General features: G+C 45.1%; 1 protein-coding gene across 1 annotated transcript; it reads right to left on the bottom strand.

Moving 5' to 3' along the window:
• Positions 1-8,893: 8,893 nt before the first annotated feature.
• LOC145338610 (putative G-protein coupled receptor 139) lies at positions 8,894-9,772 on the bottom strand. Its single transcript, XM_080182989.1, has one exon. The coding sequence runs from the start codon at positions 9,770-9,772 to the stop codon at positions 8,894-8,896; it is 879 nt and encodes a 292-aa protein (XP_080039115.1).
• Between the last annotated feature and the right edge of the window lie 9,643 nt (positions 9,773-19,415).

Genomic DNA, 19,415 nt, shown 5'->3' with positions numbered 1-19,415 from the left:
ACAGGGATAGCCCGGGAAATTACCGACCGGGGAGTCTGACCTCAGTGGTTGGTAAGTTGATGGAGAGGATTCTGAGGGACAGGATTTATGAGCATTTAGAGAAGTTTAGAATGATCAGGAATAGTCAGCACGGCTTTGTCAAGGGCAGGTCGTGCCTTACGAGCCTAGTTGAGTTCTTTGAAAATGTGACTGAACACATTGACGAAGGAAGAGCGGTGGATGTGGTTTACATGGACTTCAGCAAGGCGTTGATAAGGTCCCCCATGCAAGACTTCTTGAGAAGGTGAGAGGGCATGGGATCCAAGGGGCTTTAGCCTTGTGGATCCAGAACTGGCTTGCCTGCAGAAAACCTGGTGTTGTCAGACTTTTTGCCTGCAGAAGGCAGAGAGTGGTTGTGGATGGGGCTTTTTCTGAATGGAGGTCGGTCACCAGTGGAGTGCCCCAGGGATCTGTTCTAGGACCCTTGCTGTTTGTCATTTTTATAAATGACCTGGATGAGGAAGTGGAGGGATGGGTTAGTAAGTTCGCCGATGACACGAAGGTTGGTGGTGTTGTGGATAGTCTGAAGGGATGTCAGAAGTTGCAGCGAGACATAGATAGGATGCAGGACTGGGCGGAGAAGTGGCAGATGGACTTCAACGCGGATAAATGTGTAGTGGTCCATTTTGGCAGGACCAATGGGATGAAGGAATGCAATATCAAGGGTAGGAGTCTTAGCAGTGTTGAAGAGCAGAAGGATCTTGGGGTCCAGGTCCACAGGACTCTTAAATTGGCCTCGCAGGTGGAGGATGTGGTCAAGAAGGCGTATGGTGTACTGGCCTTCATTAATCGAGGGATTGAGTTTAGGAGTCGGGACGTCATGCTGCAACTTTATAAGACCCTTGTCAGACCCCACTTGGAGTACTGTGTGCAGTTCTGGTCGCCTCACTACAGGAAGGATGTGGAAGCTATTGAGAGGGTGCAGAGGAGATTTACAAGGATGTTGCCTGGATTGGGAGGCGTGCCTTATAAGGATAGGCCACTCCACCCTCTGAGTGAAAAACTTACCCCTAACATCTCCTCTCTACCTGCTCCCCAGCACCTTAAACCTGTGTCCTCTCGTAGCGACCATTTCAGCTCTGGGAAATAGCCTCCGAGAATCCACCCTACCTATTCCTCTCAACATTTTATAAACCTCTATCAGGTCGCCTCTCAACCTTCGTCTCTCCAGGGAGAAGAGACCTAGCTCCCTCAACCTATCTTCATAAGGCATGCCTCCCAATCCAGGCAACATCCTTGTAAATCTCCTCTACGTGGGGAGATTTGGCCATGATAAATTGTCTTTTCCTTTGCCAGATGTGGAAGCTGGGGCAAGTCGTGACGTTTATGCAGGGATAAATTCTGGGTCAGATGCATTGTCAGGGTTGGTATAGCTTCGATGGGCTGAATGGACTGCATTGGACGTTCATTGCTTCGCTCTGATGTGAGATTGTGGTTTAAATCATGCCAAGGTCGTTGGTTCGATTCCCTCCAGGCCATATTCCCTAACCCAGTGTCGTCGGGGTTGGTATCTTCTTCATTGTTGATCTATTGTAGTGTTGAGGAGCAGAAGGATCTTGGGGTCCGGGTCCACAGGACTCTTAAATCGGCCTCGCAGGTGGAGGAGGTGGTCAAGAAGGCGTATGGTGTACTGGCCTTCATTAATCGAGGGATTGAGTTTAGGAGTCGGGAGGTAATGCTGGAACTTTATAAGACCCTTGTCAGGCCTCATTTAGAGTATTGTGCGCAGTTCTGGTCGCCTCACTATAGGAAAGATGTAGAAGCTATTGAAAGGGTGCAGAGGAGATTTACAAGGATGTTGCCTGGACTGGGAGGCATGCCTTATGAAGTTAGGTTGAGGGAGCTGGGACTCTTTTCCCTGGAGAGACGAAGGTTGAGAGGCGACCTGATAGAAGTTTATAAAATGTTGAGAGGAATAGATAGGGTGGACTCTCAGAGGCTATTTCCCCGGTTTGAAATGGTCGCTATGAGAGGACACAGATTTAAGGTGCGGGGAGGGAGGTTCAGAAGTGATGTTAGGGGTAAGTTTTTCACTCAGAGGGTGGTGAGTGAATGGAATCGGCTGCCGTCAGTGGTGGTGGAGGCGAACTCGCTGGGGTCTTTTAAAAGACTTCTGGATGAGTATATGGGGTTTAATGAGATTGAGGGTTATAGATAGGTCTGTAGGTTGGTAGGTGATGTGATCGGCGCAACTTGTGGGCCGAAGGGCCTGTTTGTGCTGGAGTGTTCTATGTTCTGTGTTCTATGTTCTATTTTAAGGGGTTGTGGGGTGTCACAAGTTCTCTCACTGCTGCCTCACAATCCCAGTTCTATTCCCGGTCCCAGGTGACCATCTGTGTGGTGTTTGTACCTTCCCCCTATCTCTGTGTCTGTTCCTTCCAGGTGCTCCTGTTTCATCCCAATCTCCAAAGATGTGCAGGTTAGGTGAATATCCAGGCTCAACTGTCCCTTATCCTTCCCAGATGTACAGTTTAAATGGATTTCCTGTATGTGTTGATTCTTTCTGATATCCAGCCAAAGGCATTTCTAACATAATGCTGACAGGACTGTTTTTTTTTGGATTTGAGTATTTTCTCTCCTTTGAAGGTTATTTATAACCAATTCTTCATATTTCCACAAGTTAATCAATCATCTCTCAAAATATAGTTTTGCAGCGAATTCAAGAACGCTCCCATCAACTTGGTAAGGCAAATCCCTTTCCAACATTTCCATATTATTCCGATAAAGTGGCGAACAGAATTGTAGACAATATTCCGAATGAGGCCGATTGCAGTTTCTGTACAGCTGCAGTATAACCTGCCAGCTTTTTCACTCAGTGTGTGCCGATTGATAAAGGCAAGCGTGCTGTCTACCTCCTTGACTCACTTATCCAGCTGCGTTGCTACGTTCAGTACGTGGATGTGTACACCCAGATCTCTCTGCCTCTCAATATTTCTAAGGGTTCTACCATTTTCCGACATGCATTGGAACGGATAAAATGCATTCACTTCTGTTGGACCAGATCAAACTCCATCTGACATTTGTCCGCACAGATCTCCAACCAATCTGCATCCTCCAACAATATTCTCTCAAACGCCACCACATTTTGTGTCGTCTACAACATTTTTAATCATACCGGCTACATTTTACTCCAATTTGTTTGTATATACTATGAATAATGATGCCACAGGAATGACCACTTTGGAACACCGCTAGTTTCCTCCCCAGCCTCATTCGCTATTTATTTTGCCGTTCGGCAAAATAAAACTGTTCCCTACCGATGGTCCCTGCCTTCTGTGCCCGAGTCAGGTCTTTATCCATCTTGCCAGCTCTTCTGTGACCCATGTGACTTCACTTGCATATCAGTCTCCCACCAGGTACCTTGTGAAACGCTTTAATGAAGTCCGTGTATGCACCATGAACTGCCTTTGGTTCATCTATCATCTTCTTCACTCCCTCGAACGAGCTTGATTAAGTTCATGAGGCACAACATTCCCTGCACAAAACCATGCTACTGATAATTAAGAAGTCAATTTTCTTCCAAGTGTGAGTAATTCCTGCGCCTTAGAATATTTTGCAATAATTTCTCTACTGCTGTTGTAATGCTCACCAGCCTATATTTTCCAGGATTATTCCTGCTATCCTTCTTAAGCAATGATACAACATTGGTCATTCTCCATTACTTGGGAACATCGCCTCAAGCCAACAAGGTTATAAACATTTTTGTCACTGTCCCAGCAATTTCCTCCCCTGCCTCATTCACTATTCTGGGACAGATCTTCCTCGATCCTGGGGATTTATCTACTCCAAGGCTTTCAAGACAACCGACACTACCTCCTTTTTGATGTCGACATGACCCACAAGATGTCCACACCTCACCCGAGGCTCCTTATCCTCCAAGTGATTCTCTTTGGCGAATATTCATTTAGTATCGTGTTCATTTAGGCAATGAATTCATTTAGTTTCTTGCCAATTTCCTCTCGTTCCATGTGTAGACTCACACCACTATCCTTGAATTGACCTGTCCTTTCTCTGGCTACCCACTTGCTATTTACATACGTATAAAATGCCATAGGATTTTCTTAATCCTGTTTGCTAAGCACTTTCCATGAATCGTTTTAGTCCTTCTAATGCCTTCGTTAAGGCCTTTCCCACTTTATTTATGTTCTTGAAGGACATCATCTGTCCTAAGCCTTTTAGGCTTTATACAATACTTTATTTTTGTTTCCAACAAGACTCACAATATCCATCATTACCCAGGTTTCCTGATACTTGTCACACTTATCCTTCATCCTCACAGGTCCATAGCGGTCCTGAATTCCAATCAACTGAATGTTGAAAGATTCCTGCATGTCGGATGTTGATATAATCTCAAAATGCCTCCCCCAATCCATGTTCTCCAGATCCTGCCAAAAGGTGTTGCAGTTAGTCTTTCCCCAGTGTGACGCCTGTTCCCGAGGACTCACTCTTCTGCTTATAACAAGTACTTCCAAACCTCTGCAATTACGATCACTGTTCCGAAATGTTTTCCCACCGAAAAATCAATCATCCGGTCTGGGTTCATTGCCAATACGAGGTCTAATATGGCTCCTCTCCGAGTTGGGCTATTTACATCCTATTTTTATAAAACATTAATGCATTTTCCTTTCAAATTCTGTCCCATCTAAGTCCCAGCAGTAAGTGAGTCCAAACAACACAGGGGTAAGTAAAAATCACCACCAAAATCACCCTGTTAATTTGCATTTTTTTCCCCAAAAATCTGCCTGCAAATCTGCTCCTCTTTACTCAGAGGGTAGTAAGGGTGTGGAATGCCCTGCCTGCAGCAGTTGAGGACTCGCCAACTTTAAGGGTGTTCAAATGGTCAGTGGATGGGAATATGGATAACATTGGAATAGTTTAGGTTAGAGGGTCATTAGATTGGTTCCACTGGTCGGCGCAACATCGAGGGCCGAAGGGTCTGGGCTGCACCGGAATGTTCTATGTTCTATTTCCCGTTGACTGTTGGGAGCTGGTGCTCCCTGGTGCTCAGGGCAAGTTACCATAGAACCATAGAAAATTCCAGCTCAGAAACAGGCATTTTGGCCCTACCCGTCTGTGCCCAACCATTTTTCTGCCTCATCCCACTGACCTGCACTTGGACCATGTCCCCCCACACCCCTCTCATCCATGAACCCATCCCAGTTTTACTTAAATGTTAAAAGTCTCCCCGCCTTTAGCACTTTATCCGACAGCTCATTCCACACTCCCACCACTTTCTGCGTGAAAAACGCCACCAATATTCCCTTTAATCTTTCCTCCTTTCACCCTTAACCCCTACCACAACGGACAGACGCGAGGCTGATTGGTGGAAGGCAGCGAGTGTGGATAATGTGTCGGTTTCAATTCGGCTGTCGATAAATCGTGGATTTCCAGTGGGGGTCCTTGTGGGGACCACAGATTTTCACTCTACACATTCATAGTCTATATGAAGGAACTGAGAGCATTGTGGATAAATTTGCAGGTTATATAAAGATAGACGGAGGGACATGTAGTATTGAAGAGATGGAGGTTCTGAAGGAGGATCGGCACCATCGGAGAGGGACAAAGCAGCGGTAGATGGAATACAACGCGGGAAAATGTAACGGAACCTTTGGTAGTTAGAATTGAGGCAGAGTCTATTTTCGAAATGGAGATTGAATTCATATATCTGAACTGCAAAGGGACATGGGAACTCAAGTTCATCATTCTCTTAAGGTTACATTGCAGGTCGTTTGCAGTCAGGAAAGTAAATGTAATATAAACATTCATCTCAAGAGGATTAGAATGTTAAAACAGGGATGTACTGCTGAGCATTTAGAAGGCTTTGATAAAATCACACTTAGAATAGAGTGAGAAATGTTGGGTCCTGTACAAGGATGTTTCAGCCCCGCAGAGATTGCAGAGGAGGTTCACAAGGATCATCCTGGTTAATAAATCTTGACGTATGAGGAGGGATTCAGGTGTCTGGTCCTATTCTCGATGGAATTGAGAAGATTTAGTGACAATTTCATTGCTACGTCCTGAATGCTGTCCGGCCTGGATAGAGTGGGAGCAGGGGAGATGTGTACGTTGGGAGAGAGCAGAGCACAGCCTCAGATTAAAGGGACAATCTTTCAAAACCGAGATGAGGAGATCTGCCTCCAGCCAGAGGATGGAGAAACTATGGAACCCATTGACACAGAAGCCTGTGGAGGCAAGATCATTGAGTTTTTTTTAGACACAGATAGATATGTTTTGGTGGGCCAGGGGATCAACGTTCCAGGGAAAAGGAATGGTTTTGTGAAATTAGTCAGCTATGATTAAATGGTGAAGTGGACGTGATGAGCTGAATGGCCTAATTATGCTTCTAAGTCACTTGGTCTTATGAAACCTAGTCCCATGTGCCCAGCCTTGCTCTGAGTTTATCTGCCACTTGGATTGAAATAAATACAAATTAATGTATCACTCTCCCCGCATTCCCTATCATGCTAATATCTGTATTCTGTAGTTAAATTGCTCTCTTTAATCCTGTATAAGCCCCAACACTCCCTTTTGTCTCACTGCTCTTAACTTCCCACCCACCTTGGCGACGAGTTTAAACGTTGCTGAGTGGCCTTCCCAAACATCCCCACCTGTGTATTTGCTCCCTCCCAGTTCAGGTGTAACCCATCCCTCTGTACAAGTCAGCTCTCCACCAGCCGAGTTCCTAAAGCTACAGCTGGAGTATGGGTCCGGCTGCACTCCCCTGATCTGCCAGAGCCCACATCAGCTTCAAAAATGGAACACCGGATCGTGATAGCTTGTTTAAATCTGGACTATTATCGATCTGTTGTTTTCTTGGGCCCACAGATTTTTTTTACACACTCGTTCCTGATTAGTTTGAGTGACAGGTAGTTGATATAAGTGAGTGGACTAAACTGACGCGTAATAAGCAAGCCTAAAGCTGCTTTGAGTTGTGAGAGGATAGTGTCTCTCCTTTCACTCCATTGAATTGGAAACTGGAATATTGAAGGAAATAATTGCCTTTCTCTGAGAATCTGCTGTGCGGTCTTGGATCTTTCTCAATGGGTCTTCTTTCTGAGAAGATGCTGGTTTGCAGAGACAGATATCTCATTCTGCCTTTGAATTCTTCACACTGCGTGTTGGCATAGATTAGGTTTACTTCTCTGACTTTCTGGTTTTGAAAATGTACCCTCCCCTCTCTGTCCAGAGTTGTGAAAGACGACTGTCCATGAAAACATGTTTGCTTCTGGTGTCTACGTATCAAAAAACAAAGAATGTATTGTATCATCAATCAGTTGGAAGACATGGCCTCCCCTTGTTAGGATGCAGTTTGGGTTATAGTGGAGGGTATTAAATAGGGACAGAGCCTTGGGACGACAGCGGAAATGTAGTATTACATGTTAACATTTTGTCTTTTTATTCCACCTTGTTGTCAAACGAGGGGCATGCACACGGTGGGTCGTGCGTTGGCTGCTCTTGGACGTTCCGGGAGTGGCCTAGTACTTTGTGTCGTTGTGTGTGCTTAATCTTGGACCAGCAGACGGGCACCGCAACAACTCAGTGACTATCACTGCTAGCTGTGCAGATACATGGATTTGGGCCGGTGTCTGTGGGAGTTTGCGCATTCCCCCCTGTGGTTGCGTGGGTTTCCTCCGGGTGCTCCGGTTTCCTCCCACACCCCAAAGATGTGCTCTTAGGCTGATTGGTGTAACAAATTGACACTATTCTCCCCTGAATCTGGCTACATTAGGGGTTTCACTCACATACACACAGGGCAGGGTAGGTGTAGGAGGATGTGGCAGCGCGGGCTCATTGGGCCGAAGGGCCTGTTTCCCATGCTGGGATGTTCTTTGTTCTTTGTTCTTTGCATGCAGTGGGAAATTTCTCGCCATTTCATGGGGTGTATTTACTGCCTCACGATCAGTCAGTCTTAGAACATAGAACATAGAACATAACAGCGCAGAACAGGCCCTTCGGCCCACGATGTTGAGCCGACCAATTAAAAAAGCAATGACCCTCTAACCTAAACCAATCCCTTTCCATCCATAAACCTATTCACGGATATCTTAAATGCCCCCAAACTCGGCGCATCTACAACTGCAGCAGGCAGGGCATTCCAATCCCTCACCACCCTCTGGGTAAAGAACCTACCCCTGACATCCGTCCTATAACTACCACCCCTTAATTTAAAGCTATGCCCCCTCATGCTCGCTTTCTCCATCCGAGGAAAAAGGCTATCACTATCCACCCTATCCAAACCTCTAATCATCTTATATGTTTCAATAAGGTCCCCTCTTAGCCGCCTTCTTTCTAACAAAAACAACCCCAAATCCCTCAGTCTCTCCTCATAGGACCTCCCCTCCATACCAGGCAACATCCTGGTAAACCTCCTCTGAACCCTCTCCAAAGCCTCCACATCCTTCCTATAATGTGGGGACCAGAACTGCACACAATACTCCAAGTGCGGACGCACCAGAGTTTTGTACAGTTGCAACATGACGCTGCGGCTCCTAAATTCAATCCCCCTATCAATAAATGCCAAGACACCGTATGCCTTCCCAACAACCTTATCTGCTTGATTCCCAACTTTCAGGGATCTATGTACACATACACCTAGATCCCTCTTCTCATCAACACGATGGTCTTGTCAGTAATCCACTTTATTTTTACATTTTCTACATTGCTCTATGAGAGAAACCTTCCTTTTTCTTCCACTATTGTCTCTGTGCCATTTGTGCAGGATTAATGGCCAAATTCCGGATTTGTGGGATCAAGTCAGGTGTTAAAATAGGTCAGAGTGGGACATTGTAACATCTGAAAGTGCAAACCATTTTTTGGGTTGCTGAACGATCGATTCTTCTGATTTATTGATTTTTCAGCATATGATATGATGCGCTATACCAACAATGGGAATGCTGAATGTATGTTTCAACTGTCGCCTGAAATTCCTCTGTGTCATGGCATAAATGCATGTGTTTGTGCAGCAACTCAGGAGTTGCAGCATGAAGCCTATTTCGAGTATGAAAGTGGGAATGTACACAGAATCATAACCAAAATTAGAAAGTCGCTGCCACATTGAATACATCATGAGGACAAGCCACAAAATTATGAAATTCCCCGATATAGCAAATAACAAAACTATGGATTTATGTCGACTATCCATTTCTTGGTCCTTGTGATTATCTCCATTGCTCACAGCCCGTAGTCTCCTGCGTGCTCTGCTGCTTGTTAAAATGTGCCTGACCGTTAAAATATTGAGATGTAGAATCAGAACAAATGGGATCCCCGGCGTGAAGATACTATGGAATATCTCGATAGCTCCCCACACGCCTGAGGCCATTATGAGGACATTCATGTAACAAAACCAAGGGTTGTTATTCAACCAGTACCAATTGGTCAGCATAAAGTACCATGTGGTATCCTTTAAACTGCACAGAACGGCCACTGTCCCCATCACAAAGGCCGCCATTCTCTTGGTGCAGTATTTACTTCTCAGCTTCTGACAACATATTAACACAAACCGATCAAAGGTGAAGGTGACGGTGAACCAGACGGTACAGTCAGTAACTGCATAAAGCAGCACAGCGTGAATGTTACACACAGGGATGTGTCGCACAAATGATAGTTCATATGCAATGGGAATCTGCCTCAAAATCAGGTCCAGGATTACGACCAATAGATCTGCTGTTGCCATGGCCACCAGGTAGCATGTGGTTGAACCGGACAGTCCACATTTTCCCTGAGAAAATATCATGATCGTCACCAAGTTAACTGTGAATAAAAGAAAGCTTCAAAATGAATAAGGTGAATATGAACAAATAATAGTCACAATGATTCTATGTACATTTCATTGATTCGTTCTGTCCAGTGATCGACAATAACATTTATTCTGTGAAAAAAAAGTAACCTCAGTTCCCAAATTGAGGTTTCCAAATCTCCAAACTGGCCGAGTTCAGGGAGGAGACTGAAGATGCTCTGAAATTTATTTTATTTGTTAGTGTCACAAGTAGACTTGCATTAACACTGCGATAAACTTACAGAGAACATACCCTCATCTCCCCACACCATGGCGTGTTTGGGTACACTGAGAGAATTCAGCATGGCCAATGCACCTGGTTAGCAAATCTTTTGGAAGGTGTCGTGGGGGTGTGCAGAGCACACAGAGGAAACCCAAACATAGAGAAAAGGAAAGTGCAAACTCGACAAAGACAGTGACCAAAGACAGGAGTCAAACCCGGGTCACTGATGTTGTGAGGCAGCAGTGCTTAGCAAGGTGCCACCATGTTTCCAAACTGCACTCGATGTCAGGGAGGTGAGGGAGGACTGCGGGGAAAACAGACCTGGTTCCACTGTTTATCAACAGATTGAAGAAGGTGCCAGGATATTATCGCCCAGGTATACTTATATTGGTGCTGGGCAAATTAGTAGAATCAATCCCGAAATTAGGAATGTCTGCCCCATCGCAAGATACAGACAAATCAGGAATGACCAGCGTGTATTTGTTGAAGGAAGATTTGGCCCCACCCACTTGATTGAAGTTTTTTTTCAGTAAGTGACAAGAAGTGGTTTAGAAGGCAGTGCATTGGATGTCCAGTGTACACATGTCAGCAAGGGGTTTGACACAGTTCCACAACGGAGAATTTTCAAAAGTGTAAAAGCCCATGGGAAACGGGTCAATAGGAAAACTGGATCACTACTCGGCTCCACAAGAGAAACCAAATTGTATTTGTCGATGGATGACCTTGTGAATCGAATATTTCATTTCAAGCACCGTTCCACAGGGTTTGGTGTTGTTCCCCTGCTGTTTGTCTTGTTTGTTAATGCTTGAGATCTGAACATGGGGGGTGCATTTGGAAAGCTTGCAGACAACACCTAGTTTTGCTGAGTGGTGACGGCAACAGCTCTCATCTAAACATCCATATTGGTGGGTTGGTGATGTGGGTATTAAAGTGGTGTGTATGTTACCATGGAGGAGGGAGGTCAAACTGTTATAGGGAATAAATAATGAATAATGACAGACTATGAAAGGTACATAAAGAAAGAAATCTCGGTGTACACATACACAGGCCATAAAAGCAGCAGTTCATAGAACATAGAACATAGAACATTACAGCGCAGAACACGCTCTTCGGCCCACGATGTTGCGCCGACCAGTTACAAAACAATGACCCACTAACCTAAACCAATCCCTTTTAGTCCATGAACCTATCCACGGATCTCTTAAACGCCCCCAAACAAGGCGCATTTACAACTGCAGCAGGCAGGGCATTCCAATCCCTCACCACCCTCTGGGTAAAGAACCTACCCCTGACATCCTTCCTATAACTACCCCCCCTTAATTTAAAGCCATGCCCCCTCATGCTAGATTTCTCCATCAGAGGAAAAAGGCTATCACCATCCACCCTATCTAAACCTCTAATCATCTTATATGTTTCAATAAGATCCCCTCTTAGCCGCCTTCTTTCCAGCGAAAACAACCCCAAATCCCTTAGCCTCTCCTCATAGGACCTCCCCTCCATACCAGGCAACATCCTGGTAAACCTCCTCTGCACCCTCTCCAAAGCCTCCACATCCTTCCTGTAATGTGGGGACCAGAACTGCACACAGTACTCCAAGTGCGGCCGCACCAGAGTTGTGTACAGTTGCAACATAACGCTGCGACTCCTAAATTCAATCCCCCTACCAATAAACGCCAAGACACCGTATGCCTTCTTAACAACCTTATCTACTTGATTCCCAACTTTCAGGGATCTATGTACACATACACCTAGATCCCTCTGCTCATCCACACTATTCAAAGTCCTCCCGTTAGCCCTATACTCGACACATCTGTTATTCCTACCAAAGTGAATTACCTCACACTTCTCCGCATTAAACTCCATCCGCCACCTCTCGGCCCAGCTCTGCAACCTGTCTAAGTCTTCCTGCAAACTATGACACCCTTCCTCACTATCTACCACTCCTCCGACTTTGGTGTCATCAGCAAATTTACTAATCCACCCAACTATACCCTCATCCAGATCATTAATAAAAATTACAAACAGCAGTGGCCCCAAAACAGATCCCTGAGGCACACCACTCGTAACCAAACTCCATGATGAATATTTACCATCAACCACCACCCTCTTTCTCCTATCCGCTAGCCAATTCCTGATCCAATTCCCTAGATCACCCCCAATCCCATACATCTGCATTGTTCATTGCATTGTTCAAGTCAACAAGGAAGTAGATAACTCGCAAATGGAACACTCTGCTTCACTGGCAGAGGTATAAAGTACAACAGCTAGGGTATAATCTTTGAAGTGTATAAAACACTGCTGAGGGCACAACTGGAGTAATTTTCACAGCCCTGGTCATCACGTTACAGGAAGGAAGAATTGTTCTTGAGTGAGTGAAAAGGGAGTTTTACGGGAATGTGGCCAGGTCTAAAACAGTGTAACCCTGAGGAGAGATTGGATAGGTCGAAATTATATTCCTCGGAACAAAGAAGGTCGATGGTGACTTGTTAGAAATGTATAAAATCTACAGAGGGAGATACAGCCAAAAAAGGAAAAAAACTGGCTCCCTTGATGAAGAATTCTGGAAAAAGACGACATAAATTCAAGATGTGCCCTTCGACTGATTGGTGTAACAAATTGTCCCTAAATTATTCTCCCCTTGATCTGGTTTCCAATGGGGGTACCATAAACATAGACACGGGTCAAGGGTGGAGGAGGGAAAACACATTGTTGAGATGGCAGCGCGGGCTCGTTGGGCCGAAGGGCCTGTTTCCCGTGCTGTGTTATTCTTTGTTCTATTTAACAATTAGACTCATGGAGCTGAATAAAAGTTACAACACGGAACGATACCCTTTGCCCTGTCTTATCCATGTCACCCCTATGATACACAGTCGCCCTTTCTAACTCCACTTCCCTTCACCTGGCCGAGAGCATCTCGGGGAAATACGGAAGAACTATCTTTACACAACATGATGTGGATGTCGAACATTCTCTGGCTTTGTTTGTCCTGGAGGAATCAACACTATATTCGTAAAAAAAAGCTGACCTAGATCTGCATTGTATCTGCTGCAACTTACAATCTATAATTGTGTCTAACATTGCAGGAAGTGAAGACAGAATGGACACAGAAAGAGGAGATACAGCCAATCAAGGGAACATTGAGTCAGAGTATGTAGGTCTCCTTGTCCATGAACTGTGACAGCCGACCCAGTCAGGACATAAGGATCACGAGGACATTAGAACATAAGAAATAGGAGCAGGAGTCGGCCATCTACCCCCTCGAGCCTGCCCCGCCGTTCAATAAGATCATGGCTGATCTGAAGTGGATCAGTTCCACTTTCCCGCCTTAATTCCCTTGCCTATCAGAAACCTATCTACCCGTGACTTAAATATATTTAGCGAGGCAGCCTCCACCACTTCAACGGGCAGAGAATTCCAGAGATTCACCACCCTTTGAGTGAAGAAGTTCCTCCGCAACTCCGTTTTAAACTGCCCCCCTTGTATCTTGAGGCTGTGCCCTCTTGTCCTGTTCTCCTTTCTAAGCGGGAAGAATCTCTCTACCTCTACCCTATCCATCCCCTTCATTATCTTATACGTCTCTATAAGATCCCCCCTCATCCTTCTAAACTCCAATGAGTACAGACCCAGTCTATTCAATCTCTCTTCATAGGCCAACCCCCTCACCTCTGGTATCAGCCTGGTGAACCTCCTCTGCACTCCCTCCGAGGCAGGAGCAGTAGACCATTCTGGTCTGGAGCTGGTGTCACCACCAGTCGAGTTTATCATTGAACAAAATTTCACTGTCTGCACAATCTTCATTTTTTTTCCCCCTGTGAAATAGTAAATGACCAGCCATTAACAGATTGAATTTTGGGACAACAAGATTGTTCACAACTATTTTGTGGAGAAAGGTTTTCGCATACAACTCTCAAATAAGTGTGTTGTTTCAGGGGAACTTGACCCTGAGGTTTTTATTGTGAAGGGGGGTGGGGTGGGGGGAGGGTTAATGAATTTAATGCATTTTGCACACAGCACATATCACAAACATAACCCTTCCTCATGGCTGATCTCCTCAAGCTTACACTGCTCCAGGCACCAACATCAATTCTTTATTCATGTTTCCCTCACTTGTTCATGTCTTTCATTCTTTAACTTTCATTTCCATAAAGACAGAGGGGCAAATCTGAATGTTGTTTTGCAGACATTGCGAACCTTACCTGTTTGTACAAACTGGACACCGTTAAACAGCTGCAGCTGGGTAGGTTGTGGCACCGGCTTTTTTCCTCAGGAGGAGGCCTGCTGGGACAGCCAAGACCACCCAGGTAACTTCAAGGAAGGAGATGGCGACGCCGCCGGAAGGGTTGTGGGTCTTGGTGGGACCCCGAAAGATTGTATTGTGACTGCAGCTGTCAGATTGAGTGTGGGTCCTGGTGGAGTCTGGGGGTTGCACCGTTACTGAAGTAGGGAGACCAGCAATCCGAACCGGAATCAGGGGTTTACATCGTGACCCACACTGAGACTCATGATGTATAAATACCCACGTGTATTTGTGTTCAGTGAGAAGCCCTGGTAATCCACAACAGCTCAGTGACTATCACTGTTTGCTGTGCAGACACATGGATTTGGGCCGGTGTCTGTGGGAGTTTGCGCATTCTCCCCGTGCCTGCGTGGGTTTTCTCCGGGTGCTCCGGTTTCCTCCCACACCCCAAAGATGTGCTATTAGGCTGATTGGAGGTAATAAACTGTCCCTAACTTAGTTTTCCCTCAATGTGGAATGCCATAAACAATAGATAAGGGTGATGGGTGGAGAGGGGGACTGGTAATGTTAAGATGGCGGCCCGGGCTCGTTGGCCCGAAGGGCCTGTTTCCCGGGCTGTTTTTGTTCTTTGTTCTAAATTCCAATGACTCTTACAAGATAGAATGCACTGATACTGGCAGATAATCGGTTTATAAAGTGTGGGATAACATTTTATACCTTGAATTAATTACCTTTATTTGGGAAGCAGAATATCCTGTATGATCTGCTGTTTTATCTTCCAATATGCCTCATTATTTTCAAATCTCCAGGCATATTGGAACTCCGCATGACTTTGTCACTGCAGAGTTTTCAGATAACTTCTAATAAACCATATCTGCTTCCTGCAGAGTTATTCCAAAATATATCAGTTGGCAACAACCAGTACTAAGTTCACTTTCGGAACGACTTCACTCTTCAATGTGTGTTATTCTCCAAACTATTCCTCTGGCCACCTCTACCTGAGTTACTGAGACACTTCCCGTGATCTGATGGGAAACCTGGACATAACAATTGGTTTAAAATAAAGCTCAGTGTGTCAGCTGCAAACCCCAGTCGGCACCATTCTGTCAAAACTGAACTCAACTCAGCAAGAATCAGTCAGAAATTTATTTTTATAAAGCTGTTACTAAGTTTTGACGAACCTTTGCAATCAAATCAAATGCAATAGAATCTGCTGGGCTGCAGCTTATACCAACATTTGAACTGATTTCATGAATTCTAATCAACAGCTGATCTCACTTTTATATAAACTCCTGTACCATCAGGATAACCATTTACAAAGTGATTGAGGTGATTGGAACAAATCTGCCACGGGTAATTTGATAATGTTCGCTTTGGGCTTTTAGTCACAATTTTTTTTTCAAGTAATATGAACAGAATTCCATTCCTGATCTATGGCTGGCTATAGATTTCACTCAATGACATTTCACGCTATTATATATTCTCCCAGCCAACAATATGGCCCATATATAACAAGGAATGGGAAAAGGCAGGGTGCCGACTACTGCAGGATCAGAAAGCAATACTTTATGTATTTGCAACATTTAGGGTGACACGGTGGCACAGTGGTTGGCACTGCTGCCCCGCGGCGCTAGAGAAGTGTGTTCGAATCTCAATGTGGATGACAGTACATGTGGATTCTGCAGGTTCCTCCTGTATATGTGTGACTATTCTCCAGGTGATGTGGTTTCCACCCCCAGTCCAAACAGGTGCAGGTTTAATGCATTGGCCGTTCTTATCTCTCCCTCAGTGTCCCTGAACAGGCGCCAGAATGTGGTGAACAAGGGACTTACACCCCATTGCAGTGTGAGTATCCAGCTACTTGTGACTGATAAAGAAGCTTCATATTTCGGTCAGATGGGTTGGCAGTACCCGATGAAAGATTATACGTACCAATTCACACACCTTTCTCACGTTATACAAGTGTTCATTTCAGACAAAATCCATCAGCATTTTTAACTGGGTTAACAGCCAGCCAAATCACACATTTTGGGAGCAAATATATTTTTAACGTAACTTTGTCCATTTTGCACTAAGACAGCTTAATGACTGCGGAGTTTCCCAAATAATTGCAATCAGAAAGTGAAAGGTGAATATGACAAAATCACAGGTTGTAAACATCGAACATTGTCTGTCACAAAACTGCACGAAAATATTGGATTAATGTCTGAGTGTCCCTACATCATGGAAATAAATACAGGCGTACACTTAATCATTAAAGCAGTGATTAGAAAGAGATAAAACATACCAGAGACCCCGACAACAGCCAGGATGGGATAGTATATCTTTTCTATCTCCACAACTACTGCAAATATCATAAAGACGTCCATCCCCTTGTCTCAGTTGTGAGCTGTTACTTCCTTCCCCTCTCCAGAATGATCGACACATTCAGTCTCTGGGATCACACTTTAACTGCAGTCTTTTATGGATGGATGAGGGAAACCGCCAGAGACACAATTTGTGTCCCGGGAGACAGGAATTAATCACAGTCAGTGAACAAACAAGTTCAATCTCCAATTTCCAAATACGTAAACACATTGTACATTTTCTGTGACGATGGTATGAAATAAGAAATAAAGTTGCTCAACGCATCAAACATGCTGTCAGAATGCAGCTCTCATAGTTTATAACCTTCCCAGCAGATACACGCATAATAAAAACTCGTTTGTAATGTGAAATGTGGCGCGGCAGCACAGTGGTTAGCACTGCTGTCTGACAGTGTAAGGATCCCGAGGTCTGCTCTTGGTTTGTGTGTGTGTGTGTGTGTGTGTGTGTGTATGTTTGTGTGTGTGTGTGAGTGTGTGTGTGTGTGTGTGTGTGTGTATGTGTGTGTTGCACATTCTCTTTGTGTCTGTGCGTGTGATTATCCACCGGGTGCTCTCGTCTCCTCCCACAATGTGAAAGACATGCTGCTTGTCTGTATGGGCCATGTTAAATTCTCTCTCTCTGTGCCCGAACGGACACCAGAATGTGATACTCGGGGATTTCACAGTAACATCATTGCAGTGTTAATGTAAACCTTATTTGTGACTAAAAATATAACGTTACTTCAGTTGAGAAACTTGAACTCAGCAGAAATTTTGATTTGTTTTGATTTGATTTATTCTTGCCTCAAGTATTGGTGCTGTTTCTTGTGCGCTCTTGCAACAAAGCAAACTGTTCATAGAGAAGGAAAGGAGTTAGTGCAGAATGCAGGGTTATAATCATAGTGAGGTTGTAGAGAAAAATCAACTCATTGTGGGGTAGTTCCATTAAAAAGTCTGACGGCAGCAGCGAAGAAGCTGTTCTTGAGACATTTGGTCGGTGATCGACTTCTAAATCGTTTGTTGACAGAAGAAATAAGGCTGTCCGGGGTGTGGGGGGTCCCCTACATTTTTGCTGGCTTCTTTTCCGAGGCAGGAGAAAGTGTAGACAGAGTCAGGGGATGGGAGGCTGGTTTGTCAGATGGATTGAACAACAATTGTAAGTTTTTTTTTGTGGCATGCGGTCTTGGGCAGAGCAGGAGACAGACCAATCTGTGATACAAGAAGAAAAACATATTGTCCTTGGTGCATCTGCAAAAGCTGGTGAAAACCATAGCTGACATGCCGAATTTCATTCGTCTCTTGAGAAAGTAGAGGTTTTGGTGGGTTTTCTTAACTATAGTGTCGGCATGTGGGGACCAGGACAGGTTGTTGGTGATTTGGACACCCAAAAACTTGAAGCTGTCGACCATTTCTAGTTTGTTCTATGATGTAGACAGGGGCGTGTTCTCCAATGCACCTTTCACGATGAAAATCTTTTTTGTTTTGGAAGCAGGGACTTCCACTCTGCTGTTCTCCAATGACCAGAGCAGCGTCCCTGGGGCTGGACCCGTCTAACCCGCAGCTCCCAACCCCTCTGTCCCGGAGAGCTGGGAGCTCCTGCTGGCCCCAAGCATTCTCTCCACTCCCTCTTCTGCAAACACCCCACACTCGGAAAAGTCAGCACCCACACACTAACACTGCTCTTTTAAATTTACTTGCAGATTTCATGATTTCCCGCCTCTGAAGGAAGGTTTCAATCTGGTGGAGTCCCAGCCAACCCCAACACATGGACCAGCCATCAGCTCCTTCAAGGCAAGGGAGCTCTGCTGATGGAGTGGGGAGGGAGATACCCAGACCGATTAGCAGAATGGTTGGATAATGGAGCATTCACTGAGGGTGTGAGAAGAACCACTGAGATGAGTGGGTTGTGGTGATTTTGGGAAGCGGAACACCGTGATCTTGGAGAGAACAACGTGGTGACAGGGTGTCTTAAGAAGCATTACAGGGACTGGGAACGTCTGAAATGTGGAGTTTTTTCAAGGAGCAGCTACTGCGAGTCCTTGATAGGTATGTCCCTGTCAGGCAAGGAGGAATTGGTCGAGCTAGGGAACCGTGGTGCACCAAAAAAGTGGATTCGTTGGTTAAAAGGAAAAAGGAGGCTTATGTTCGGATGAGACTTGAGGGCTCGGGTAGTGCATTAGAAAGCTTTAGATTGGCTAGGAGGAAGTTGAAGAGTGAGTTAAGAAGGGCTAAAAGAGGACATGAGAAGACTTTGGCTGATAGGATTAAGGAGAATCCTAAGGCATTCTATAGGTATGTTATGAACAGAAGGTTGGTTAGGGCAAGTCTAGGGCCAGTTACAGACAGCAGAGGGAAGTTGTGTGTGGAACCGGAAGAGATTGGAGAGGCATTGAACCAATATTTCTCTTCGGTGTTCACGCAGGGGGACATGAATGTAGCTGAGGAGGACACTGGGTTGCAGGGGTGTAAACTAGACAGTATTGCAGTTGATAAGGAGGATGTGCTGGATATTCTTGAGGGTTTGAAAATAGATAAGTCCCCTGGACTGGACGGGATTTACCCTAGGATTCTCTGGGAGGCAAGAGAGGTGATTGCAGAGCCTCTGGCTCTGATCTTCAGGTCGTCGTTGGTCTCAGGTATAGTACTGGAAGATTGGAGGATAGCGAATGTTGTCCCATTGTTTAAGAAGGGGAACAGAGACTTCCCCGGGAATTATAGACTGGTGAGTCTCACTTCTGTTGTGGGCAAGGTTTTAGAAAAAATTATTAGGGATAGGATTTATAGTTATTTGGAGAG

Source organism: Carcharhinus amblyrhynchos, unplaced genomic scaffold, assembly GCF_965287045.1.
Source record: "Carcharhinus amblyrhynchos unplaced genomic scaffold, sCarAmb.v2.hapA chromosome_108, whole genome shotgun sequence".
Taxonomy (NCBI): domain Eukaryota; kingdom Metazoa; phylum Chordata; class Chondrichthyes; order Carcharhiniformes; family Carcharhinidae; genus Carcharhinus; species Carcharhinus amblyrhynchos.
The sequence above is the reverse complement of the archived record's forward strand: the minus strand, read 5'-3'. Positions and strand labels throughout refer to the sequence as shown.

Excerpts from the sequence above, each read along its gene's own strand:
- LOC145338610 (XM_080182989.1), bottom strand. The coding sequence starts at position 9,772 with ATGATATTTTCTCAGGGAAAATGTGGACTGTCCGGTTCAACCACATGC.